Source organism: Prionailurus viverrinus, chromosome B2 (assembly GCF_022837055.1).
Source record: "Prionailurus viverrinus isolate Anna chromosome B2, UM_Priviv_1.0, whole genome shotgun sequence".
Classification (NCBI taxonomy): Eukaryota; Metazoa; Chordata; class Mammalia; order Carnivora; family Felidae; genus Prionailurus; species Prionailurus viverrinus.
The window spans coordinates 34,082,108-34,110,003 of record NC_062565.1 but is presented as its reverse complement, the minus strand read 5'-3'; the positions used below and the strand labels follow the sequence as shown (position 1 = coordinate 34,110,003).

The window sequence follows — 27,896 nt, the reverse complement described above, 5'->3', positions numbered from 1 at the left end:
CCCTTGTCACTGAGTAGGTGGGTGGTGGTGGTGTGTTGGGTTTCAACAAACACCCAGAGTTAATAGGAAGGCAGACACTGCTTTGAATAAGACATTAAACTTCCTGCTTTTTATTAAATATCTGCTTTTTAATAAATTATTATCCAAATCAGAAAGAACACAGAGGGTCATAACATACACTTGAGCATAAGATATTTGTGCTGAGCACACAGGTCACCTCCAGGGCTCCTGAAGCATCATTCATGTATTCTGGGTCTGCTTTGACTCTACTGAGGCCTATCAGAAAGCTTCTGTCCCGGCAGCCTGAAGTAAAAGTGACAAGGAGTGAGCCCATCCAACCCCTCTAGCCCAGGACCCTGCCTGGGCTGGAAGGCCAAGATGGCCTCTCTGCATCCTGGAGCAGGGATGGCAGGTTCCGCCATTAGCCCCAGGCAAGGGGTCAGGGAGAGGTACTAGGGGCAGAAGTATCCTTCAGGAAGCTGGTGAGGGAGCTCTAGGAGTATGGTCCCTTGCTGGATGGTCAGGGAGCCAGACGTCTCAGGGCGGCTTGCAGGGACTTCCTCAGAAAAGTGGTGTTGAGCTCTAGGGCTGTGGCCAGGCCCAGCCTCTGGATTTCAGTGATCTGGGGAGAAGGAAGATAATTATCAGGACTCCAGCAGCTGATCCTTCCCTTTCCCCTCTGCCTCATGGCACTGTTTAGGAAGGAGAGAGGAATCTACGACACCAGGACAATGGAGGAGATATCTAAACCCATTATTCTACTATGATTAAGTTTTCGGGTTCAAGTGGACCAGGGGTCAGATGTTAAGTGTACAACTTACTAAGTCAGCCACATTTAAAAAAAAAACGTTCATATATTTATTTTTGAGAGTGTGTACATGCACATGCACCCAAGCAGGGAAGGGACAAAGGGGGAGACAGGAAACAGAAAATCTGACAGTGCAGAGCCTGATGCAGGGCTCAAACTCAGGAACTGAAATCATGACCTGAGCCAAAATCAAAGAGTCCGATGTGTAATTGAGTGAGCAACCCAGGCGCCCCCCCCAAGTCGGCCATGTTAATAACAGTTGACAATTATTGGGTGCTTTCTATGTAGGAACACTTTATAACCATGACTTCATAAAATCTGTACAACCCTATTTTATTAAAAAAAAGTTGTGTTTTTTTTTAATGTTTATTTATTTTGAGGGAGAGAGACATGGAGCGTGAGCAGGGGAGGGGCAGAGAGAGGGAGACACAGAATCTGAAGCAGACTCCAGGCTCTGAGCTGTCAGCACAGAGCCTGATTCAGGGCTCGAACTCATGAGCTGTGAGATCATGACCTGAGCCGAAGTCAGACGCTTAACCGACTGAACCACCCAGGTGCCCCCCTCCTATTTTACAGATAGAAAACTGAGGGTCAAAGATACTCCATTGTGACTGCCACATTCCTTCTGGGCCAGTATTTCTTCCCTGATCTGTTGCTACAACCTCCTGACAGATCTCTGCCCTGTCTTCTCTTGAATCCCCACTCCTTACAGATGTCCGAGGCTTCTTTATAAGATGTACATTTGAGCAAGACACTCCAGCTGAAAGCCCTGGGATAACTACTGATGCCTCACATTGGAGGACCTTCTTCCAGGATCTACATAGGGTCTTTGGTGGATCCAGGAGCCTCCTGAAATTGTGCATAAGATGTGTGTTCATGGTTTCATTTTTCTGGGAGGATCTATAGCTTTCATCAAATCATCGGATGGGCCTGTGACTCCCCCAAAAAGGTAAAGAGCCAACAGCCAAGGATGCCTGGCCTTCAGGATAACTCCATGCTCCTCATCAAATTATAGCATCCTCCATAAGATGCTAGCATGGCCTGGCAATGTGAGTCTCAATTTCCTCATCTATAAAATGGAGCTAATAATGGTACCTTCTTATTGGGCTAACACATGGAATAAACTAGCAAGTTAACATAAGCAAAGGGCTTAGAACAGTGCCTGAGACGGAGCAGGGGCTACGCAATATTAGCTCTCAGTATTTTAACTCTAGCCTTGAACCTCACCCCAGCTACCATCTGCTCTCACGTTTCTAGGCCTCAGCTACAGCGAACTACCTGTAGACCCCTTGGACACTCACTGCTTAAACTGTTTCCTTTGCCTGAAATGCCCTTTCCTCAGTCTTGGCCCCTGACCACCATTCACCCTTTCAGAGTTGAGAAGCCTGTCCCAGTTCCCAACCACAAGCAGGGTTTAGTTGCACCCCTCTTCCTCTGCCACCCAATGCCCAGCACCCACACCTCTCACCTGGCTCCTACCAGATATTACAGTGATCTGGTTATCATCGCTCTCCTGCCTCACTAGCCTGGCACTGGTGGAGAGTGTCAAGTCAAGGACGGGACTGCGTCATGGTCACTATTCATTCCCCAGTGCCCCATATAACATCTGGCCCACAGCGGTGTTGCTGGGATGAATGAACTCCTAAGCAGTCTCATTCCCCAGTCTTAGGCTTGAACTCATAGTTTCCCTGGCTAACACTCAGGGTGTCTTCCCCAGCAAACACTAGACATACACCCTGGTGGCACACTCAGAGCAGCGGGGCCAGCCCTCATGGCCCTACTGATACTCACATTGGCCTGATACTTGGTCATCACTGTCAGCATGAGCTTGGCATAGGCCACGGACGTGGCGGCTGCTGGCCCCTCTTTACAGAGCTTCTCCATCAACACACTGAACTTCTCAGGGGTCATCTCCACCTGCACACATTGGGAGATGGGACAGAACAAGAAAGGGCCCCGGATTTAAATCCCAATTCTACCACTTCCTAACTAGGTAACCCCGGGAAGGTCACTTAACCACACGAAGCCTCAGTTTCTACATCTGTAAAATGAGGTTCATGATATCTAATCCTAAAGAGGGCGAAAAGGATTAAATGAGATAATGCACATAAAGCCTGGCACATAGGTCTTGGCCTGGCTTGGTGGTTTAAGGTATAAAGGAGTGAGGAGTCCCAAGGGGTAGTGCCAGCATAGTAACAATAGCTCTCCTTAATAATAATGTAATCGATACTTATTATGTATCAGGCACTGTTCTGAGCACTTTACACCAATTATCGATTTTAACCTCACCCCAACCTTGGGTGTCATCACTTCCATTTTGTAGATGGGGAGACTGAGGCATAAAGAGGTCAGGTCAACTACCTAAGTTAAAAAAATGAGGTAGGACTCAGGTAGTGATATGGAAAAATTACCAAAATATACTGTCAGGTTAAAAAAGCAAAGTACAGGGGCGCCTGGGTGGCTCAGTCGGTTAAGCGGCCGACTTCAGCTCAGGTCATGATCTTGCGGTCCGTGAGTTCATGATCTTGCGGTTGCGTCGGGCTCTGTGCTGACAGCTCAGAGCCTGAAGCCTGTTTCAGATTCTGTGTCACCCTCTCTCTGACCCTCCCCCATTCATGCTCTGTCTCTCTCTGTCTCAAAAATAAATAAATGTTAAAAAAAAAATTTTTTTTAATAAACAAATAAAATAAAAAAGCAAAGTACAGAGAACTGAGCTTGGTGTGTTACCATCTATGTAAAAAGCAAGGAAAAAGTGAACTTAAACACATGTCCTTATATAGAAAAACCCTCTGGGAGGGTTCCCCTGGAACTAGTAACACTGACTAGCCCTGGAGAGGGGACCTGGATGGCTGGGGGAATATTTTTCACCATATCCTTTGGGCTTTACAATTTTTGAACAAAAGGATCTATAACCTATTCAAAAATAAAATTAAATTTATACACAAACACATCAAAAAGTCCCTCCCCAAGGCCACATGGCTAGTAAGAGGCAGAGCTAGGACTTACCAGGCAGTCAGCTCTCTGTTAGCAGCCTTTCCGGCCCCAGGACTCCCTTACCGTCAGGGGGCACCTGTTCTGCTTGCCCCTCCACCACTGGAGGGATCAGAAACCCGGTAGCCCCACGCCCGGCCACAGCATTGCAGCACTTCTCGGTCCACCCCTCCCCAGGGCAGCCTGCTCACCTGCCGTTCCAGGAGTGACTGCAACACCAGGAACGTCTTCTCTTTCCAGGGCAGCTCCAAGATCTGTCTGCAAAAAGCACAGGCTCCAGTGAGACCGGCCTAAGCCTGGGAATCCATTGCTTCTACCCCAAGGCAGTGCCAGGCACTGGAGACAGCCAAGATCCCCAGCCAACCAAGGAAGTACTCAGAGCCCCCGATGCTGGCGGCCATTCAGTAGCCAGCCCATACTCGGTGCTGGGAAGACTACAGCCCAAGACTCCTGGAAGGGATGGTGAAGGACTTGGCGTGAGGTGTACAAAGGTTCCCTGAAAAATAAGCAGGAGTGGAGAGAGCATCCCAGGTACCAAAGGTGAGGGTGAGCCAAGGATGCAGCGAGATGATACCTATGAAGGCTTTCTAGAGAAGGCGGCATGCCCTGCAGAGCACAGGGAAAAGGTAGACCACAGTGAGGGCCACTCTACTGTGCTTCCTGTTCTACCGCACAGTCCTCTGCGTGCACGCATGGGCAGTGCATCACATGGAAACAGTGTGGCTTCGTGGGTAGACGGTCTTGAGTCAGATCCCAGGCTTTATCCCTGGCTGGCTGTGTGACCTCTGACCACGTCCCTTAACTACTCTGAGCTTCAGTTTTCCCAACTCTAAGGCAGCAACAGCACCTACCTCACAGGACGGCATGAAGACTGAGATAATGAACTTAAAGCACAGACAACGTACTCGATAAGTGGTGGCGGACGTTGTTTTTCAGGCCGCCCCCTTCTCATGTTACAGTTAGCATTTTACATTTCACATTAGTGTCCAATGGGGTTGTAGCTCCCCATTGTTCCTACATGTCTGGATTGTGACACCCCAGTTTTTTTTTTTTTTAATTTTTTTTTTTCAACGTTTATTTATTTTTTTTGGGACAGAGAGAGACAGAGCATGAATGGGGGAGGGGCAGAGAGAGAGGGAGACACAGAATCAGAAACAGGCTCCAGGCTCTGAGCCATCAGCCCAGAGCCCGACGTGGGGCTCGAACTCCCGGACCGCGAGATAGTGACCTGGCTGAAGTCGGACGCTTAACCGACTGCACCACCCAGGCGCCCCGACTCCCCAGTTTTAATACCCAAACCAAACACCAATTTAATAACAATCTTTGAGCACTTACTAGGGGCCAAATACTGTGCGGAGGTCTATGTGCATTACCACATTTGATATCTAGAAAAAATCCCACGGAGCGAATATCATTCCCATTTTTTTATATGAGGAAACAGGCTCACAGAGATGGAATAACCTGTCTGGATTCACCAAGGCAAGGCTGAGATTTGAAATCCTGTCAGAAAGATCTGTCTGACCCCAGAGCCAGTGCTCTTAACCTCTGTGCCAACTACACTGTGTACTACTCAGGAGCAGGGACCCCCAGCCTCTTCTCTACCTTCTCCAAGGCACCCGGCATGGAAGACTGAAACCCTGGCCTTGGGAAGGTTCACGGGATGGCAACTGGCACACGCCCACGGGAGGGAGGACAGGCCAGGCAACAGCAAGAGGGGCATCAGCTGTGCAGTTGCCGGTCTTTCAGGCACAGGGCCTGGTACCCAGCCAGCTCCAACTCCAGAATGCCGGGAGCCAGCCTGGCCAGTGGGAGCGGGTGGGGGCAGCACGGAGGCCTGTACACTTACCCCAGCATTAGAACCTGCGTGTCTGGCTCCAGGGCCTCGTCCTTCATAAGGCAGCAGAGTAACTCTGTTTGAGCTGGACCTGGGTAGAGGAAAGCAGAACAAGGGAAGTCTGGGAGGAAATGGTAGGAGAGGATGGAACAGAATGCCTGGCTCATTACAGGGGGGCATCGTCAGGGAAGCAGCAGGTAACCTTACCGACTGAATACACAACTGCCAGGGCCACCCTGGAGTGAGGGTGCTGGGAACAGAGAGGGAAGAACTACTGGGCCGGGGCTCGTTCCAGAATTACCAGTTCCTGGGGCCTGGAGCACGGGGCCAAGAAGGGTTCTGCAGACAGGATAAGCATACTTGGCACAGAAGGAGGTCAGGGCAGTCACGAGCAGGCGGGAGGCCGAGGAAGTCAGGGACAGAATCTACAGCCAGTGGGGAGGAAAATATTAATTAATTCATTTCTTCTTCCCTGTAATAAATGCTTATCAGACATATTTCAGATGGTGATCGACGTTACAAAGAAAAAACAAAAATTCTGTATTTAGAACTCACATGGGAGGACAAAAAGTTCCCTTCCCCAGCTCCTAAATCCCTTCAGCTTCTGGAAGGGTCTGGGGCCCACAAGGGAGGAATGAGATGCCATGTGGAGAGAGGGCCTGGAGGTCCATGCTCTTTCTGTGCCCCAGGCTGCCTTGGGAACCCCTCCTCCCAAGCACACTCTTCTGCGGGCTCACATTCTTTCCCCCACTGTCCCCAGCATGCCAAGTGTATCCCAATGCACCTACCCGACTTAGAAAGAGGCTCTTGGTCAGAATGGTAGCATTGCTGAGGCTAAGGTCTGGTGAAAGGGACAGAAGCCAGGTGCAGAACTGCAGGAGAGCTGTGTCCGAAAGCTGCAGGAGCTGCAGCTGGGCACACAGCAGTTCCATCTGCCAAGTAGGAGGGAAACATAGACACTCGGTCTGTCTCTGCTAGGCGGTCTCAAGCCAACTGGGCAGCAGAATGGGTGGGGCAAGGACACTCCAAGGGAAGGGAAGGCAGGGAGAGCTGCCCTATGGTGAGGGGCCAAGGGCTCAAAGGAAGCACACGGTGACCCCTGCCCAAGAGACCAAAAACCCAATAAAATCCTCTCCCCAAATTCCCACACGAGGCAAGGAAACACAGATGTAAGTGGAAAAAGGCTGGGGACATATCCTCAGGCCAGGCCGTCTTCCTGGACTCACCTGGCTTGGACTGCATTCGTGGAGAAGCTGTAGCTCAACTGGAGGGGCACCCTCCAAGCCCTGGAAAGGCAAATCCCATGTTAGGGCTGGCAGAGCCCCTGGTGACAAGTCAGAGACCACCCCTTTGTCTGGCACAGTGGGTGGGTGAGGACCCTGGATGCTACCAGAGGAGAGGGACTGCTCTGGGGTTAGACAACATATCTGGACTTGGGCCAAGAAGAGCCCCTGCGGTGACGGTCCTCAGACCTTCACCCTGACCCTCATTGTCCAAACAGCCTGTGCTCTCCTGGGCGTGGCTGAAATCCAGGCAGAAGGTGGAAGAAGGGCAATGGTGAGCAGGGGTCAGTTACCTCCCCGAAGGTCTTGAGCAGCTGCTGCAGCCTGGGAACCTGGTCCTGCAGAGGAGAACCTGATCACTGCTGAGTCCCTACCAGCACAGTGTGGCCCCAAGCCCAGCCCTAGCTCCCTCTCCAGAGAAGGCCCTGGGTCAGTGGGAGCTAGGGGGCAAAGATGATTCACGAAGAACAAGAACACAAAGCCTAACCTTGAAAAGTACTTAAGAACTCAAAGTAGACAAGGCCCATGGAAATCCAGCTGTGTAGATTGACCTCTCTGCACCCACCCTAATGGGGGTAAGACCCAGGCCTTGGGTCGGGAGGACAGACCGAACACGGCACAGTCCCACGCCCTCTCCATAGGATAGCTCTGGAGCTTCTCTTCTTGCTTGGCACCCTTTAACCTCACATTGTACATCATTAGGCCAAAGGTTCCCCACCTCCAATAACTCCCTTCCTACCTCATCCTCAGAAGCTGTGGAGCAGAGACTATATTCCCTTAACCCCACCCTCCTACCCCTTGCTCCATGGACCACAGTTATCCCAGTTGGGAAATGGTCTCCCAACCAGCTTTGACCCTGGATAAACCCCCCACTCCTGGAGGATCCCTCTAAAGCCAGCCTCCCCACCCTAGTACCTGGATAGCTTTGGGCAGCTCCAAATTCTCAGCTAGGCCCTTGGCATCCTCCAGACTCTGACCAGCCGCACTGGGCTCAGCCTGGACAGGCTGGTTCTTAATGGGCAATGTACCTCCTCCATCTGCCAGGCATTCCAAAGGTTCAGGTTCGTGTCTCTCCTCCTTGTGACCTTCTTCCTCCCTTTCCAAATATCGGAACCTTTTGGGGGCCCTCTCCCCCTCAGGCCTGGCAGGCTCTTCCTCTGGCCCCTTTCTGCGTTTCCCAGGCCAATGGGGGTCCTCGTCCTCCTTGTCCTCCTCTTCTTCCTCTCCAGGATCCGGAGTCTGGAGCAACTTCAGCCTCCTGCCTCCCTGGCCCAGCCGCCTACACAGGCCTTGGAGCTGTCTCTGGCAGCTTTTAGACAATGGGGATGCTCCCGCAGTCGATACCCCAACGTCTAGATCCCTTCGCAGCAATTCCCCCAGGGCCCGGAGCCAGGTGTCAGGGTCAGGGCTTTGGTCTTGCTGTGCAATCCGCAGCACAGAGAGCAGTCCGCTTTCAGGCAGCGACGGCCAAACAGCCATCAGCAGGGACATCAGGTTCCTCTGGCATAACTGAGGCAATCGCAGCAGCAGTGGCTTCCTGGGGAGCAGGAGGACAAGCAGTCAAGAGCATCTTCCTGGAAGGAGCACAGGACAGACTGCATAGAGCTACAGGTTAGATGGCAATGGACAGACAGGGTAACTAGGAGGCAGTACCTGCGAGTCAGTATGGATGGAGGGGGACAGCATGACAGTCATTCAACAAGCATTTATCGAGCGTGTATTTTACGTTGTTGTTAAATCAGCTTGAGTTCATTTTACTATTACTAAACAGCCAAAATTTCTCTGAACAATTCAGTATTTTTTAAATTGAGCATGTATTCATGTATTCTATGCTAGGCTCTGCTCTTTGACATCTCCTAGTTCAGCTCAAAAATTCACATTGAAACCTACTCTACAAAAGATCTATGCTTGTTTTACAAAAAAAAAAAAAAAAAAAAAAGTCCCTTCCCAAACTTTACATAAAAATAATACCCCAGGGGTGCCTGGCTGACTCAGTCAGTAGAACATGTGACTCTTTTTTAATTTTGTAAAACGATTTATGTATTTAAGTCTACACCCAACATGGGGGGGGGGGCTCAAACTCAAGACCCTAAGATCAAGAGTCACATGCTCCACCAACTGAGCCAGCCAGGCACCCCTAGAGCGTGTGATGCTTGATCTCAGGGTCATGAGTTCAAGCCCCAGGGTGGGCACAGAGCTTACTTAAAAAGATAAATAAAATTAAACAAACAAAAAGAATGTGCTGTGGGATGCACCAAGGCCCAAAGTAAAATAATAACACTCTAGGATGCTGTGCAGTGCTTATTCTGCAGCCCTGTGCTCTCCTTGGCAATCCCCTGGAACTCACAAGGTTACATCAGTCTAGCTGTGACATTCCTTTCACCCAGCTGAGTTCCTGAGAGGCACAGGCAGTGTCTCCTTCCTCCATGTCCCAGTACCCAGCAGAGCATTAGCCCACATCAGGCACTTGGTACACACTTTATTGAATGAATTAACTCTCAGAATTAAGTGTCCAGACATCGGCAAGGACTACTGTGGACAGAGCAGTGTAGCCATCTGTAATGCTGTAAAGGCACGAATCCAGACGCTGTGGGACCCGAGGCTTACTGGTGTGGCAAGTCATGGGTACATCAAGCCCACCTGCCATCACGCCTCTAATCCTCTCTATGGGACTTTGCAGGGCTGCTTATCATCATACACAAGGGGCACCTGGGATGAGTGAAAGAGGAAGAAAATCTGACTTTTATTTCTTTGTGAAAACCAACCACTTAAGTGAGAGAGAAAACTAAAGTAAAAGTTAAAAAGATGATCAATTTGGGGTACCTGGGTGGCTCAGTCAGTTAAGCCTCCGACTTGGCTCAGGTCATGATCTTATGGTTCATGGGTCTGAGCCCTGGGTCGGGCTCTGTGCTGACAGCTCAGAGCCTGGAGCCTGCTTCGGATTCTGTCTCCCTCTCTCTGTGCCCCTCCCCCAGCTCATGCTCTGCCTCTCTCTCTCAAAAATAAATAAACATTAAAAAAATTTTTTTTTTAAATATGGTCAATTTGTGGTAGAGGATGATTAGGAGTACAGAGGTGGGGGAGACCCTATCCTAACTTCAAGGACTTATAACTCTTGTGTGTGCACGAACCCCCTTATCAAAATAAGTGTTAAATGCACAAAATAAAATACATGAGATTATGAAAGAAACCAATTATACTGAAGTAAAGTTGTACCCAGAGACCTTAGATTAAGTCCCCTCCTCTTATTCTGTCCGGAAAAAGCCAGACAGCTGGACAAACATTTCTATGACCTCCAATTTGGGGATGCAGAAAGTCCTCCTGAGCCATTTCTTGAAAAAAAATTCAAAGTGGGGTGTGGGAAGCCAGTATTAGAACTTACATTTCTACTTACCTAAAACATAAGAAGTTAGTTATCATAAATATTTAATGTATGGAATGGCCCTTCACCTTCCAGTCTCCAGCCCAATTTTGAGGGAGGGGTATCCAAGTGTGCAGAGCCCCCTAGAGGCTGAAGGCAGCACCTCAGTCACTTTTTAAATTTTTCTGTGCACTTTAATTAGGATAATTAAAGGAATTTATGGATACGGTATTGTTTTTTAACAACACCAACCTCACTAAATGGACACACAACTTATAAGGATGACTGAAAAGAAACTGAATGCCAGTAAATGACGCACACCAAATAAGAAAATGGCAGAGCTGACCCTTCTCCTAGCAGAAATTGTCACATAAAAAAAAATTTTTTTAAAAGTTCAAAGTCATACCAAAGACTATAATTATCAAGAACACCATCCTTAAGAAAAGTGATTTTGCCCTAGAATGTACACTGTGCTTTGAAAATTCGACATTATAAAGCCATTTCAACAGATGGTCCGTTTTCTTACCACGTTTTAAATGTCTATTTTTGTATAATGTGCGCTACTTTTTTTTAAGTTTTATTTATTTATTTGGGGGTGGGGCAGAGAGAGAGGGTGAGAATCCCAAGCAGGCTCCACCAAGTCAGCACAGAGCCGGACAGGGGGCTGGATCCCATAAACCATGGGACCATGACTTGAGTCCAATTCAAGAGTCAAAGGCTCAACTGACTGAGCCACCCAGGCACCCCTTGGGCATTATTTTTACACTTGTGTACACTTTGTTATAGGCAAGTATCCCTACGCTGGAGGTATGCGTTCCATTTCTTTAGAGATGGGAATCTGCGAACAGAATCTATTTGAGCCCAGTGTCGTCTTTTTTTTAATTTTTTTAAATATTTATTTTTCAGAGAGAGAGAGAGAGAGACGGAGCGTGAGCAGGAGAGGGGCAGAAAGAGAGGGAGACACAGAATCCGAAGTAGGCTCCAGGCTCTGAATCGTCAGCACAGAGCCTGAGGTGGGGCTCGAACTCATGAACCACCAGGAGCTCTTGACCTGACCTGAGCCTAAGTGGGACGCCGAACCAAACTGAGCCACCCAGGCGCCCCCGGCCGACTGGCTTCTAATTACTCATTTACACTCAGCGGAAGGCGGGTGTCTTCCAGGCAGGTTCGCGGCTGCGTCCCGGCACCCAGCAGGTTCTCAATAAAGGTCTGTTGGATGCTCCTCCCTACAGGGTGCGCGGCAGGGACGCCCGGCAGAGGGGAACCAATTAACCGCTCCGGGATTCGGTCTCTTCATCTAGAAAAGTGGGCGGCGCCAGCCCATGCCTCACAGGACCGTGGAGAAATGCCGCGCCCCACAACCAGATGACTTACAGCTCAAGGCGACAGTCCGGGCCCTCCACGACGGGTTCCTCCTGGCACAGCGCCTCGAGGACGTGGCCCCAGCCGAAGGGCTCCCCGCCGCGACTGCCCAGCGCCCGCAGCAGGCCCAGGCCGCGCCGCGCTCCATCCGGTCCGGCCTGCAGCGCCTGCAGCAGGAGCCGGGCGGGGGCATCCAGCTGCGCCCAGGGCGCCGACCCCGAGCCCTCAGTCAGGGTGGGTGCAGCCTCCGAGGCTGCCATGCCCGGGACCCGGTGCTGCGCCAGCTGCCGATCTGGTTCCCGACCTCAGCCTCGACAACTGGAGAAAGGGAGCAGGACCCCAGCGCCTGCCCCGACGCCGCGAAGAGTGTCCTCCCGCACCTGCCACACTCGGCGCTCGGAGACGCACACTGAGCACCACCCGCCGGTGAGATTCGCGCCCAGTGTTAGAAAGGTCCCGAGCGGGGTGTGGCTAGGGGCGGGGCCGGACGTGGAGCGAGCGGCCAGGGTAGGCCGGAAGGGGCGGGGCTAGCAATGATCCTGGCCAGAGAGTCTGGGAACGGAGTAAGGGGGCGGGAGGAAGGCCCCGCGAGATCCGCGGATGGGGCGGGGCCGCGGTGAGGGCAGGGCCACAATGTGGGAATTCGCGTGTAGCTTGTAGGAGGTGTCCTGCCGGAGGTAGTGGAGTGGGGCGGGGCTTGGTGAAGGGGTGGATCTTTGCCTGTGATCTACACCTTCCTTCCTCCACACTTCCTGAAGTAGTTGGGCGGGAGGTGGGGGTGCTGAGTGGATGTGAGGGATTCTGTTGTTCTTTTTTTTTTTCAATGTTTATTTTTGAGGGAGTCAGAGCGGGAGCAAGGGAGGGGCAGAGAGAGCGGGAGACACAGAATCCGAAGAGGCTTCGGGCTGCCCCCAATGCGGGACTCGAACCCACGAACCATGAGATCATGACCTGAAGTGCATCGCTTAACTGACTGAGCCACCTAGGCGCCCCAGAAATCCTGTTGTTCTTCAGGATCCAAGTATCATTTAATTTTATCTGATGTCCATGTTATGTGTAGATCACAATCTTTGCGATAGGATTTGGTCACCATTTACCAACCTGCCTTGATGTCACCTCTTCCACAGGCCATCAACCGCCATCATTAAGGTTTCAGTCCTCTAGAAATATTTGATGCACAACTATCCCTCAGAATGGGGTGGTAGTAAAACCCGACACTATATGGCCAAAGGCCTTGCTGTGAACTTCCTCACAAAGTCCAAGAAGCCCACTTGCTCTGGTTGTTTACAAGGAGCAGGGAGTAGCTCCACCTCCCAAGGTTTCAGTTTTAAGGAAATTTGCTGGAGGAGGCAGACTTCTACTGAAGTAGCAGGCTAGGAGGAATCACTACAGAGGATAAGAATAGAGAGGGAGAAGAGCTCCACAGCACCCCACAAACCCCACTTTGGGTTCCAGTTTGTGTTTACCATTCTCCCAGCTTCTGCAGTCACACACACATCCATTCATTCAGTCAATCTTTGCTGAGCACCTGAGGCTGGGGTTTCAGGGAACAAAACAAACACCTCATTGTTGCTGACACTCCAGTGAGGAGAGACAACTAATAAGTAAACAGTAGAATGTTTGATTGTGGTGAGTGCTTTCAAGAAGAATATAGCAGGGAAGCAGGGGTGGGGGAGGTGAATTTAAATAGGTAGGCAGGCAAGATGAACCTGAAGAAGTTAAGGGAGCAAGTCAGGTAGAGAGATCTGTGGGGAGACATTTCATGCAGAGGGAGCAGCACATGCAAAGGCCCTGAGGCATAAGCATGACTGGAGCAGAATGTACTTGGAGAGTAATCAGAGAAGAGATCAGAGAGGTAACTGGGCCAGGTCTTCTGAGGCCTTGAGATCAGAAAGAGGACTTCAGTTTTCACTCTAAGTAGTATGGTAAGCATAGGAATATTTGGTTTGTTTAAGTAGTCTCTACACCCAGTGCAGAGCTTGAACTCATGGCCTTGAGATCAAGAGTTGCACATTCTACCACCTGAGCTGGCCAGGTGGGCATGGTAATGGTATGGTAAGCCATAGGAATATTTTGAGCTGGATCTGATTTTCATTGGAGCCAAACTTTTGTTTTCTCCAAAATAATTTCAAGGGAGCTGTTGGGAAAGACTAAGGAGTATCTCTCAGATAGTGACTGCTTTGCAGACACCACATTAGCAGAAGTTTTGTGCAGACACCTCTGTCTCAGGTTAGCTGTTCTAACTTCATAAGAGAGGTTTTCAGTCTTCAAATGACCAGCTGTTGGGAGGACAGGCCCTGACAAGTAGCGGGTAGGGTCAGGAATGCTAAATAGCCTTCAGTGACTTGCCAATCCTCAACTACCAGCTTTACCCTCTGGTGGTGGCTCTGGCTCATGCCCACCAAGGTCTGCATTCTAGCCACTGGGAAGGAGAATGGAGGGGAAAGTTCTGAGAGTGGTTTAAACAACCCAGGGGGATCCTGGAGACCCTTTCATGGGATTCTGATGTCATTACTATTTTTATAATACTAAGTTGTTATTAATTTTCTTTTCCACTCTCGTATTCTTATGAGCATAAAATGAAGTTTTCCAGAGGCTGACAGGTGATATTGCAACAGAATGAATGCAAAACCACCCCCCTTGGTTTAGGGGGAGGGTATCCGGGCTATGAGCAGACACTTTTTTTTTTTTTTTTTTAATTTTTTTTTTTCAACGTTTATTTATTTTTGGGACAGAGAGAGACAGAGCATGAATGGGGGAGGGGCAGAGAGAGAAGGAGACACAGAATCGGAAACAGGCTCCAGGCTCTGAGCCATCAGCCCAGAGCCTGACGCGGGGCTCGAACTCACGGACCGCGAGATCGTGACCTGGCTGAAGTCGGACGCTTAACCGACTGCGCCACCCAGGCGCCCCTATGAGCAGACACTTTTTAGATACTAGCAGTAATGGCTTAGATGCATTTTATTGGTTTTCTTTCAGAATCCTACAAAAAGCAAAGTTAAAAACCAAGTCCCTGGCAAGAAAGTGAACACCTCCTCTTTCCCGAGAGCCCCCCACCTCTTCCCCTGTTCCCTAGCTGTGTCAGTACTAGTTTCATGGGCATGGAGGGCTTGCTACTTTCATCCCCCACCAAGTCCCAAAAGGGAAAAGACCTACCACCTAGCAACCCCCTGCCCCTCAGCCCCATCCCCCACATGTTGATCCTGGTTACAGAAAGCCAAGGTAAGAATTATTGCGATCCAGTAAGAGTTCTGAACCCCAGAAGGCCATGGCCAGGGCACAGTCCATGAAGAATGCTTCGTCCTCCTGCTCGGTGCCCCCTTGGAACCCTGTTGGGCCCAGTACCTGGGAGTAGAGAAAGAAATCAATGAAAACCCATCACCTTCAACCCAATTGCCCCAGGAACAAGAGAATCAAGGCTGACACATAAGGTTGAGCAGGTTGTACGTAGCACAAAGATGCCCCATCTAAGCAGGCACCATTATCCTTATGGACATCATGTATAGGTCTTACATTTATCACAGACATTTATTGTAAACAGGGCAAGCAGCCTCCCTGTCCCACATTCCTGCTGTTACCACCTCACTCCCAGAGGTCAGCTGCATACTCTCAGTCCAGGGAGAATCAGAGGTCAGGGCTTTATCCGGTAGCTGGTGCAGATAAATACAATCAGACTTGAAGGGGCAGCGGCCATTCCCCTGCATGAAGAACCGACATCGGATCTGGCTATGAGAGGACAGAAGGAGAGAAGACCATTACTTCAAGCCCTGTTGCCCCAGGAACAAGGAGCACCGAAGGCTGACGCGTAAAGCTGGGTAGGTTGTACGCAGCACAAAGGCACCACTTGTACGCAGTCACCACTGGCATCGTAGTGTAGATTTTACATTTATTACAACTATTTTCCAGCAGATGGCAGTAAAGTGTCTTAAGGGGGGGTGCCTTTCTCTAAGTCTCCACAAAGTTCATTTGGGCTAGCTGGGCATCTCTTTTCCTTCTTTGAACTAAGTTTCAACAATACCACCAAGAAAAGATAATCCTAAAACGTGTCTCTGTAACCAACTTAAAACAATGTCCTGTTCTGAGGAGTGGGCTTATGATTTGGTAATTGCTAGCTAATGAAATGAAATTGATGCCCTTTCTCTTCTTCCTCCTCCTATTTACTCAAACCTGGCGTCGGAACCCCCGCCATCTGGATAGCCTACAAAAACCCCACACGCAACCTATGTACATTTCCCATCAGCTTCTTTCTCTTCACCCTCATGGGACAGTGACAGTCCTGGGACCACCTATGTTGAAAGTATTAGGCCTCTTAAATCTTCCTTCTAACCTCATGGTCACTTGGCCGCTTCCTCTCAATACCCCCCCTTCCCCATTCCTTCCAGTATGCACTAGGAGTCAGAATGCTTGGCTTCAAACCCCACTTTCTCACTTAAGTCATACAGACCATGCCTCAGTTTCTTCTTCTGCAGCATGAGGATCTTAGGACGCCCTACTTCACAGAGTTTATAATGTGCGAAGTCTGTCATATATAATAAGCCCTTCATCTACATCATCTCCTATCCTACCTGGGCCTGGGTGCTCCCTTTTGTCTTAGACAACTTCTAAAGACTCCCGACTGGTACCCCAGATGCCAATATCTCCTCACTTTGACCTGTCTCTGCCTGGAGTGCTCTCACTTTTCTCCTCCAGAGGAGCCCCCTCCTCCAACCCACAGCTCAAATACTTCCTCCTCTGTGAGACTCACCCAAGAACTTTCCCCACTTTGTTGAGTCAGCTGTTATAGTTCACAGCAAAATCTGGTGCCTTCTCAACAAGGTCGAATGTGTCACAGGTAGGTAGAGACAAGACCTTCTTTTTTGATCCCACCCTTTATCCAAATAGACTTTGTATATGTAGCATATAATAAGCCTTTTGGGAAGGTGAAATTAAGAACGTGGAATTGTAGTTAATTCCAGATCTGGATATATGCCCACCCTCCACAAGAGATGAAAACCTACTGACTTTTTCCCTGTCTCCAAGGGCTGCCTTTTGGTCTCTTTCTCAGAGACCCCATGTTTTCAAAGATCATCTACACAAACAACATTCATATCAATTTATCTCCTTGCTTAAAAAAAAAAAAAATCAGAAGTAAAAGCCAAGGAGGGTTTCTCATTGCACTGAGAAAAACAGTTACCCTGCATTGACCTTGACCTTGAGCCAGGCTGGAAGGCTTGATCTGCTGTCTCGGTCACTCATCATTATTTATTGGGCTTTCTGAAATAGTGGAAATAGCTCACATCCTCGTCTGCCCTCTCTATCATTCTGAACTTCCGGGATTTGGGGGATCCCAGGCTGGGAGCCACGGCTGAGCCAGAATGGAGCAGAGGCTGTCTTCTCCTCTTCCCTAACCTGGGTCATGGTCCCCCTGCCAGCCTCACCTGGTCCGAGCCTTGAAGTTCCTGATGAGTTGCTCCTTCTCAGCCCCCTCGCTCACCCAGAATTTGTGGGGGATGATGTAGCTGGAATGGACACGGCACTGGGGACAGGCCCTGCCGAGGCGGGAGTGGGAGAACAGTCACAAGCCCTCACCTCTCTGAAGTGTCTCCCTCCCTCCCTCCCAGGCTCCTCCTGACACTGACTTGATGACAGCCAGCGGGAAGTTCTGTTGGCTTTTCCGCCAGGTGCGCAGGCAGCCCAGGCAGTGGGCGTGGGTGCAGTTGGGTAGGATGCCGAAGATCCGCTCGGCCTCTGGCTTGTCCCACACCTTGTCCATGCAGATGCCACACACGACGTCCCGACTGTCCTGCTCCCTCTGCACCCACACACAGGGTCAGGGCACATCCGTGTCTACCCCCTTCCCCAACGCATACACACTGCCATCCCCAGTACAGCCCAGGGACCATATAGCCCTCCTCCAGCTGGCCCGGGGAACCCCGAGGTCCAGCATGGCATCCTCTGCCACTGCCCCTCCCCCGCTACCTGCTGCAGCTCCAGGCCCAGGCTCTGAAGTGGGGCCATGAGCTCCCGGACAGGGTCTGACTTAGGCTGAGGCTCCTGGGAGTAACCGTGATCGTCGTCAGCAGCTGTTGGGGAAAACTGGATCCATTCATTCATTTACTCATTCGTGTAACATCTGCTGAGTGTCTGCTGCACATAGAGCTCTATGGGCACGCAAAGTCTTGCCCCCAAGTAACTGGGAATCCAGTCAGAAGTGTAGGTCTCTAATACACCATTTACAGCTATGCTGTCCTATACAGCAGCCGCTGGCCACATGTGGCTATTGAGCACCTGAAATGCAGCTACTCTGAACTGAGATTTTGAAGCTTAGTACCAGAAAGGATTCTAAAATATTCCATTAATAACTTTTTATGTTGATTACATGTTGGGATGATTTTGGATATATAATTTTTGATCTATTGGGTTAAATAAAATATAATATTAAAATTAAATTTCACCTGTTGCTTTTTACTTTTTGAATGTGGCTCCTAGAAAAATGTAAATTTCAGGGGCACCTGGGTGGCTCAGTCAGTTAAGCATCTGACTCTTGATTTCAGCTCAGGTCATGATCTCATGGTTCGTAAGTTTGAGCCCTGCATCAGGCTCTGAACTGACAGCACAGAGCCTGCCTGGGATCCTCTCTCTCTCTCTCTCTGCCTCTCCCTCTCTCTCAAAATAAACATTAAAAAAAATTTTTAATGAAAAAATGTAGATTGCATATGTGAATTACAACCACTTTAGAAAGCAGCTGGGCACGTCCTGAAAATATTAAACATGGAGTTACCATGCGACCCAGCAATTCTACTCCTAGGTATACAGCAAAGAAATGAGACACACGTCCACACAAAAACCTGTATACGTGCACGCTTACAGCAACATTATTCGTAATAGCCAAAAAACAAAACAACCCAAAGGTCCATCAACTGATGAATAAAACAAAATGTAGTATTTTCATATAACAGAATAATAGCATTTGACCATAAAAAGGAATGAAGTACCGATTCATGCTACAACATGGATGAACCCAGAAAATGTGATGCTAAGTCAAAGAAGCCAGACACGAAGGGCCATATAGTGGGATTCCATTTATATGAAGTGTCCAGAACAGGCAAATCCATAGAGACAGAAAGTAGACTGGTGGTTTCTAGGGGCAGGGAGGAGTGGGGGAGAGGGAGTGGTTGGCTCATGGGTTTCCTTTTGGGGTGGGGAAAATCTTCTAAAATTAGATAGTGGTAATGTTTGTAGAACTCTGAATATACTATATCAATTCTTTTTTAAAAATGTTTTCTTTGAGAGAGAGTGAGAGAGAGATCAAGCAGAGAAGGGGCAGAGAGAGAAGGAGGGAGAGAGAATCCCAAGCAGGCAGAACCTGATGCAGGGCTCGATCCCACGAACTGTGATTATGACCTCAGCCAAGATCAAGAGTCGGTCGCTTAACCAACTGAGCCACCCAGGCATCCCTGAATATACTATATTACATTGGATTGTATACTTTGTGAATTTTATCTCACTAAAGCTGTTAAATTATATAGGTGACTTGTGTTCCAGCTGGACAGCACTGAATTAGAATAATTTAAAAAATAACTGCTAACATTTAGTGTTTACTCTGTGTTCTAGGTACTGTGTGCTAAGCACATCACATTTATGAATTCACTGCACCCTCACAAGACCTGAGACAGGTACTGTTATCACTGAGGACACGGAGGTCCAGAGAGGTTAAGTGACTTATCCGAGCCCACACAGCTACTAAGTGGCAGAGCCGGCATTTGAGACTAGGTGGTTTGACTCCTCAGGCACCATGAAATTCTGCTTCTAGCACACAGACAACAACAGAGCTGGAGGTAAGCTCCCCTCTAGGTGGGAATCTTGAGGTGGGAAAGAGGTAAAAAGGACATAAAAAGGACATGCTCAGAGACAGCACAGGAACCCTGGTCTCAGATCCCACTTGTGCCCACCTGCAGGGCCCCTGATGACTCACATGACGGTGACGGGGACTTCCAGGAACTGCCATCAACCTCCTCCGCCTTGCCGGCCAACCCCACCAGGCCAGGCTCCATACCCCAGCAGGCCCCCGGCCAGTCCCAACCCACAGCCACAGAGGGCAGGTAGGTGGGCTCGGAGCCCCTGCGGGTCAGCCCCAGCCGGGGTCTTGGCAGGGTGACACGTGGCTCCGAGTGGCGCCGGCCCCATTCCAGGTGGCCAGGGGGCTGAGGGTGCTGATAGCTGCAGTGGGAAAGAGAAGAGTGAGGAGACACGGCTAGATCCGCCAGGGCTCAGAGCTAGCTCAGCCTAGAAGTCAGAACTGAGAGGGGAGAGGAGGCTTTGGGAAGATGCGTGGTCCATGAAGGGATGATCCTTCCTGTGTCCCCCACCCTATTCCTTATTTGAGGACAAGGGCTGCTTACCTGCATTGATCTCCGTGGAAGCAGAAGCCTCGCTGGAAGTATCTGCAGACCTGGGACAGCTTTCTGTCTTGAGCGATGTAGCAGCTCAACCCCCAGCGACAGGCCCCTCGGGCGAATGTCCTAAGAGATTGTCTGAGTCATGCTCAACCTCGTTTTAGTTCCTGCCTTTGTAATCCTTAGAGAGAGAGGCTGTAGGATAGCTGAACACAGGCTCTGGAGTTGGTCCTGTGTTCAAATCCTGCCCCTTCTAGGGAGCCCTGGGTGGGTAACTCAAACTTTCCTAAAGCTTGGTTTCCTCACTCTTAAAAAAAGAGGGCACCTGGGTGGCTTCATCAGTTAAGCATCTGACTCTTGATTTCAGCTCAGGTCGTGATTTCACAGTTCATGAGATTGAGCCCCGCGATGACAGCATGGAGCCTGCTTGGGATTCTCTCTCTCTGCCTCTCCCCTGCCTGTGTTTCCTCTCTCTCTCTTTCAGAACAAACAAACAAACAAACAAAGTTAACAATGCCTCTTTGTTACCTCAGAGTTGTTGCAAAGTTTTTGTTTTTGTTTTTAACATTTATTCATTTTTGAGAGACAGAGACAGAGCATGAGCAGGGGAGGGGCAGAGAGAGAAGGAGACACAGAATCCGAAGCGGGCTCTAGGCTCTGAGCTCTCAGCACAGACCCCAAAATGGGACTTGAACCTACAGAGTGTGAGATCATGTCCTGAAGTCAGATGCTTCACCGACTGAGCCACCCAGGCACCCTGCGAGGGGTTTTTTTGTTTTGTTTTGTTTTTTAAGGTTTTGCACGAGGCACTTAGTGAGTGCTCAGTAAATCATAGTGATTACTATTCTGTCCTCCAAGTACAGAGTCTTGTAGGTTCTGGAATCAGAACTCTGGGTTCAAATTCTGCTACTGGGACCAGCTTCATGGGCATGGCTATTTAGTCACACAGGGACCCGACACTTGCTTTAATGATCTGCTGTTGCCCACCTGAAATGATTAAATTTTTTAACGAGGGCCGTGATGTTCATTTTGAATGGGGGCCCACAGATTACACAGCCTGTTCTGCCTGATACTGCTACTTCTTGGTTGCTTGAGCTTGGACAACCTTTTTATGCCTCAGTTTCTTCACTTGTAAAATGGCGATAATATTTGTACCTATTTCATGAGGGATGTCAAATGTAAATGAGATAATATACGTAAGACACCTGGCCTATAGCAAGCCCTCAATAAAACAATAGCTGTTGTCTTCCTCATCATCACTATTACAGGGGCTTTTGAGGGTCAAGGTGGGAGATGGAGAAGGGAAGGAGGAGGCTGGGTTGGACAGGTGTTTGTTAAGAATCTACCACATGTTCAGGTCTGGGCCAGGGCTCTGGGACAGCGGTCCACTTTTGTCATGTGCTTCCTTGCCTGGAGGGCGAATGAGGCTACACATGAGGTGGCCAGAGAATCAGGGATGGGGACAGAGGCCTTATTCTAGTCCCAAGAGAACATAGATTGCCAACCCGAGCTAAGGGTCTGCCATAGACTGGTGGGCACCACTCCCTCAAGAATGTCCAATGGTGAGAGGCCCCAGCAGAGAAGTAGGCCGAGGGAAAAAAAGATGGGCAACAGGACTCGTTGGTGAGGATTCCAGATTGTGGAGCACGTGGTCCTTCATCCACAACGATGGTGTGGAACTCCTGGATGAGGAACCTGCCTATGGAGCTCCTGCTGAGTTGACAGAGCACACAACCAAGAAACCAGGGCCAGGACTAGCAGGAGGAGAGTGGGTACTCACCTCAGACACAACATCTCAGGAGATGCCAAACAAACAAACAAACAAACAAAAAACCTCACCAATAAAAGAAATCATATTTTAGGACAGAGAGAGACAGAGCATGAACGGGGGAGGGGCAGAGAGAGAGGGAGACACAGAATCGGAAACAGGCTCCAGGCTCTGAGCCATCAGCCCAGAGCCTGACGCGGGGCTCGAACTCACGGACCGTGACATCGTGACCTGGCTGAAGTCGGACGCTTAACCGACTGCGCCACCCAGGCGCCCCAAGGAATCATATTTTAAAGATCAAAATTAACGCAAAAAAAATCTACACAGGACAAAATATCAAACTTTTAAACAAAGAGAGGGTTCAACGCCACACAAGCTATTTGCCTCCCCGGCCCTGCAAGGACACAAGCAACCAGGACAAACACAGACTGTGAAAAGGGCTCAGACAGAAACAAATGGCTGGCAAGGTGGGCACTCGACAGGGTGGTCAGGGAAGGCCTTTGAGTGTAATGTAAGGTCACTAAACAGTACTTTTTGATGATAGTACTATGTAATTTTTGCCATTTAATTCAGAGGAAATGCAAAGAATTCAGTGCCCCAGCAGAACAAATCACCTTTCATTCCCATCCACTTATTTATGTGAACAAGATTTCATAGTGCTTCCATTTACAAAAACTGAAAATAGAAACTGATGTTGGGGCACCTGGGTCGGTCAGTCAGTTAAGCATCTGACTTCGACTCAGGTCATGATCTTGGGTTTGTGGGTTCAAGCCCCATATCGGGCTCTGTGCTGACAACTCAGAGCCTGGAGATTGCTTCAGATGCTGTGTCTCTCTCTCTCTCTGCTCCTCTCCTGTTCACACTCTCTCTCTCAAAAATAAATAAACATTTTAAAAATTAAAAAAAAAAAAGAAATTGATGTTGAATGTTGGCTCATTCTAGCAATAAGTAATATTTATATCCATGGATACATGAGCTTTCTGGGGAGCAGAGAAAAAAAAGCAACTGTTCCATCTAGCTCAGGAGAAAATTTTCTAAAGAAAATTCTTTGTTATTTAGTAATTAACTGTTCAGGTTATTTGGATCAGTTGAGTACTACCAATAACTAAATCCAGAAAAAAAATTAATTTTGTTTCACAAATATCTTTGTTGCAGAAACATATAATATTGTGATCAGCAAAAGACAGCATCTGAGAATAAAAATATGTTAGGAGAAAATTTGGGGGGAAAGTGAAATGGAGGAGGCATGCAAGGAGAAAAGGGAATTATGTAAAACTCTAAGAGCCTGTATATATTTTTTTTCTCTTTTTCTTTCTTTCTTTTTTTTTTTTTTTCTTTTTTTTTTAGATGGATGACATTGGATGCATGGAAAGAAGAATGGACTTATTCACATCTAGCCGCTTACCTGCCATTACTGGTCTGCCTACATAGCAAGTGTAGGACCCAAAGCAAGCAGGATTCAGATTTCTACTCAGAGCTACAGCCTGCCCAGCCCAGTGCTCTGTGGTGCCTTATAATCATCCTCACTGCCTGGCTTGGGAAAAATGAGAGCTGCTACAGGAAGATTGAGGGCAAGTTCTTGTGGGCTGAGGGCTTTGAACACATCCCTCAAAATCTTGCCTGAAGGGCCAGCCTTGGAGAGGAAAGATTCAGAAATGACAAAATGCATTTGATTTAGCGATGTAACTTGTCTCTAAAAACATCTTTTAAAAATAGCTTCTGGAATTTTTTTAAAAAGTAATTGTTTTATTTTAAAATGGGACTATTTGTAATACTTTAGAGATGATCATCTTTTGTAACAATTTACATTACCACGTAAACCAGTAGGTAACGTGAAGTGTGGAGGGGACATGCGGTTGTCCAAATTTCTTTTAGGAGGTTTGTGGAAGGTGCCTGGTCTGCTCGGTTTCTGCTCCCAATTACCATGTCGGGGGAGTAAACACGAAAAGACTGGGTTGGGGTAAGGACCAGACCAGTAGGTGACAACCAAAGTTCAGCAGGGCTGAGGATGGGGGAGGTGGAAAAGAAGAGTCACCATGGAAGGGGGGTGATCCTAGAGCAAGAGCCAGTAACCCTCAGAGGAAGGGTTTGCAGGTCTCCTCTTCAACAATGGAAGCCTCCAGAAGGAGAGATGTGCTAGGAAAACTTTGCCTTTCCCTAAAGACCACCAATGAGGCCAACTTCCAGGACTGCCAAAACAGGGGCCACCAAACTAACTCCTGAGAGGCTCGGTGACAGGAGGTCTCCAAGCATGTCCCCGGGGGGCTCAGCCCCTTGGATGAGGCACAAGAAAAGGGGCTAGGGGCTTTGTGATCAAAGCCACATTTGAGTAACTCTTCCTTCTATATTTTCTTCAAGCCGTGTTGTGTATTGCTTACTGTATGTGAACGTATTAAAGGCTCTGGTAAGCCCCGCAAAGGAACCTATTTGATTTCACCCAGCATTGCTTAAACCTATTTTTATCGTTAATTGTTTAGGCCCTCCACCCCCACACTCTTAACGTACTGATGAAACACATTTTGTTTTTGGAAATGTCAAATTAGTTCACTGAATCCTCAAAACAAGCCTTAAAGTCAGGAGTCATTTTTTTATGTTTTGTTTTGTTTTGTTTTCAAACGCTGAGGCTCAGAGAAGTAAAGTAACTGGCCTGGGCCCCGGAACAAGAGCCAGGACCGTACAACCCAGGTGCCCTCATTCAGCCCAATCATCCTCTAAGCAAACAAGATTGACTTGTCAGGGGTGAGGTCCGCCGGCTTTGGGAAATTTCTCAAGTCAAGGTCTGAGGCCAAGGAGGAGGGACAGAGCAGCAGGAGATCATAGGTAATCCAGGCCTGGGGAGGCAGCCAAAGGGCCTTGGTGTTTGGGGTGCTGGAGCCTTGGACCCCTGAGTAGTGAGCCTGGGGAATCAGGACTGCACTGTGGGGGGGCTGGGTACAGGAGGAGGGACTGAGGAATTTAGGGTTGGGTATGGTACAGGGGGAGGTGGAGCCTGCCAGATGAGCCCTCTGACTGGGGTTTTTAGAACTGAGGGCCCAAACTTAGTCTAGGCTGTCACCTTCCTGGCCCTGTCCAAAGCTCAGGAAGGAACAATTGATAATCTCCTTCAGTAAACATCTGTGCCTCCCTCTTGCTACCTAGCTGCCTTTCTTCCCAGCCTGGGAAAACCACTTCCCTCTGAGACCCTAAGATCTACAAGTATCCCATCCTTACCCAAATTTCAGTTCTCTCTGGGGGAACTGAGCTCTTCAAACTGTTGGTAAAATGAAGTTAGGCTAAGGTATGAATGTTTGAGCCAGCACGACCCAGAGAATGACTCTCTAATGGTGTAATGTTCAACCTGATATGTTTCCATTTAAATGTTTATGAACACCTGGCTTCATGCTAAGTTCTGGGGCTAGAGAAGTGACCAGGGCATTGGATCCCACCCACAGGGAGATACTTGGTATTCCTGGGCAGAGAAACCTTTGCTGGGTGGAAGAGAAAGAAGGCAAGTGGGGAATACCTGTTCTAAATGATCAGACCCTGAGCTAGCCCTGACTCAGCTGTGCAGCCTTGGTGTGCCTTTTCTCCTCTCTGGTCTCAGTCTCCTCCTCTGGACAATGAGGGCATGGGAAATGATCTCTAGACCCTTCTAACATTGGGGTGGGGCAAGGAAACCCCTCCTCCTCCTGATGCACCCCAAATTCTTAGAGACTGGGCTTTCAAAGGCCAGGCCAAACCTCAAAGACTTTTCTCCCACCTTCCCCATGTACCCTGAGGCCCATACCCCTACCTGCATGGACGCTGGGAGTGGGGGCTGCTCTCTTTACCATGGCCGCTGCCATCTGACTCTGTGGGGTCCATTCCAGCTGTAGCCACTAGTGAACGTCAAGCAGGCCTGCCCCAATGCTCCTTTATCCTGCCCTCTCCAGGCCGGGCCCAAAGGAGGAGGGGCTCCACAGCCAGGCCTGCCCCTTCCCTTGGCCCCAGGCCTGCAGGAAGGAGGGATGGAGGGCAGAGGCAGGATGGCTGGGAGGCTCTGGGGTTGAACTGCCCAGTCCAGGCTCCAGGGTGTGGGTGGGGTGGGGCCCGAGGACCTTCAGGGATCCCTAGGTGATTACTGAAGGAAACTGGGGAATGGGTTAAAACTTTAAGGGTCCAGGAAGGCAGGATAACTTGGGAGGAGATATAAGGACCTGGGACCCAGGGCCAAAGTTCTCAGAGGCTCGAGTCTTGGGGCTGAGGAACTAACTTGTGGTATCTGAGGGAAGTTTATAATAGAGGAGGCCAGAGGGGGGCCTCCCCCGACTCCAGGCTACATAAACTCCACAGGTGGAGCTGAGGTTGGTGGAGAAATCAGAGGGTGGGCTGGGAGGCTTGGGAGCCTTCGGGAGATGGTGTGAGCCAGGCATGGGGTGGAGGGAGGCCTGTTCCAGAGGGGCCGTGTACTAGACAGATCCAAGAGACTCTGGGGACCTGCCTCCAAGACCAAGATGTTCTTTCTAGAAAAAGTCACCGTGGCCTGGTCTGTTTGCCATTGAAGCCAGTTTGCTATCCTGATTGTAAGAAATTAGAACAGTGTTGGTGCCTCAGAAAGGGCTACCATGAGAGGTGGCCAGGAGGGGACTTGCCCAAGGCTTTATTCAAGGAGGACACTTCGAGTTGGATGATACTAAATCCGCCAAGCAGAGCTCCCTCTTGGGCAGCATAAAGCCCTGGTGTGTTCAAAAGCTTGTAGCGGGGGAGAGCAATGGGCTGGGCCCATTGAGGATGGGGAGATAGGGCAAGGGGGACCATGAGCTTTAAGAGTCTTTCCCTTCCCATTCTATTTCTTTTATTCTTTAAAGTAATCTCTACAGCCAACGTGGGGCTCAGACTCACAACCCCAAGATCAAGAATTGCATCCTCCACTGACTGAGCCAGCCAGGCACCATCTGGTTCTTCTTTCTTTCTTTTCTTTCTTTCTTTCTTTCTTTCTTTCTTTCTTTCTTTCTTTCTTTTCTTTCTTTCTTTCTTTCTCAAATGTTTGCTTGTTTTTGAGAGAGAGACAGAGAGAGAAAGAGAAAGTGGGAGTGGGGGAGGGGCAGAAGATCCAAAGCGGGCTCTGCTCTGACAGCAGTGAACCCAACATGGGGTTCAAATTCATGAACCATGAGATCATGACCTAAGCTGAAGTCGGACACCCAACTGACTGAGCCACCCAGGTGCCCCTGGTTCTATTTCTAATACCCCCTCAAGTCCCATCTAATACCCCCTTAACTCCTCCAGAGCCCCTGTTGTCTCCGCTAGACTGCGCTGCTCTGGGTGGAAGAGAAGTTTAAAAAGACCAAATGAGAGGAATTCACTTAAAAGTGAAAGCAGAGGGGCGCCTGGGTGGCTCAGTCGGTTGAGCATCTGACTCTTGATTTTGTCTCAGGCCGCAATCTCACGGTTCATGGGTTCAGGCCCCACTGACAGTGCAGAGCCTGCTTGAGATTCTCTCTCCCTTCTCTCTGCCCTTCCCCTGCTCTCTCACTCAACATAAATAAGTAAACACTTTTTATAAAGTTAAAGGAGAAGTTTTAAAATTAAATTTAAACAACTTCTTCTATCTATCAGTAAATTGAGACCATAGACTGGGAAACCAATAATCTTGGACATCTTTGTTATTTCTTTTACTTTTGCTGGATCGAAATTATTTATAAGACCACTGCTTTAACCACTGAGCTATGGAGCCCGTTTTGGATCAAAATTATTATTTTTTTAATTTTAAGTTTTTATTTTAATTCCATTTAGTTAGCATACAATGCAATATTAGTTTCAGGTGTACAATATAATGATTCAACACTTCTGTACGTCACTTGGTGCTCATCACAAGTGGCCTTAATCTCCATCACCTGTTTCACCCATTCCCCCCACCTGCCCTCTGGTAAACGTCATTCTCTATAAAGAGTCTGTTTCTTGGTTTGTCTCTTTTTTTCTCTTTGTTCCTTTGTTTTGTTTCTTAAATTCCACATATGAGTGAGATGGTATGCTATTTGTCTTTCTCTGACTGACTTATTTTGCCTAACATATTTTCTAGTTTCATCCACATCATTGCAAATGGATCAAAATTATTTTTAAAACTTTGGGGGGGGTGTGCCTGGGTAGCTTGGT

General features: G+C 48.9%; 1 protein-coding gene across 3 annotated transcripts; it reads right to left on the bottom strand.

Moving 5' to 3' along the window:
• Nucleotides 1-110: 110 nt before the first annotated feature.
• Nucleotides 111-12,089, bottom strand: FANCE (FA complementation group E). 3 transcript variants are annotated; one of them, XM_047860695.1, is made up of 10 exons: nt 11,652-12,089; nt 7,832-8,453; nt 7,210-7,254; nt 6,860-6,919; nt 6,422-6,565; nt 5,935-6,058; nt 5,646-5,724; nt 3,991-4,057; nt 2,600-2,725; nt 111-622 (listed from the first exon to the last, which is right to left on the bottom strand). In XM_047860695.1, the coding sequence occupies exons 1-10, from the start codon at nt 11,897-11,899 to the stop codon at nt 521-523; spliced, it is 1,617 nt and encodes a 538-aa protein (XP_047716651.1). In that variant the 5' UTR covers nt 11,900-12,089; the 3' UTR covers nt 111-520. The 3 variants fall into 3 exon arrangements, with proteins under 3 accessions (XP_047716651.1, XP_047716653.1, XP_047716652.1); XM_047860697.1 differs by having other exon boundaries at nt 7,832-8,490; nt 11,652-11,776; XM_047860696.1 differs by lacking the exon at nt 2,600-2,725.
• Nucleotides 12,090-27,896: the final 15,807 nt, after the last annotated feature.

What these genes read in the sequence shown, in the direction of transcription:
- FANCE (XM_047860695.1), bottom strand. Translation starts at nt 11,899, where the DNA reads ATGGCAGCCTCGGAGGCTGCACCCACCCTGACTGAGGGCTCGGGGTCG. An exon ending in AGAGCCTCTTTCTAAGTCGG is followed by an intron (nt 6,059 to 6,421) that starts GTAGGTGCATTG and finishes CACTGGCTGTAG; the next exon opens with ATTCTGTCCCTGACTTCCTC. An exon ending in ACGCAGGTTCTAATGCTGGG is followed by an intron (nt 4,058 to 5,645) that starts GTAAGTGTACAG and finishes TGCTTTTTGCAG; the next exon opens with ACAGATCTTGGAGCTGCCCT.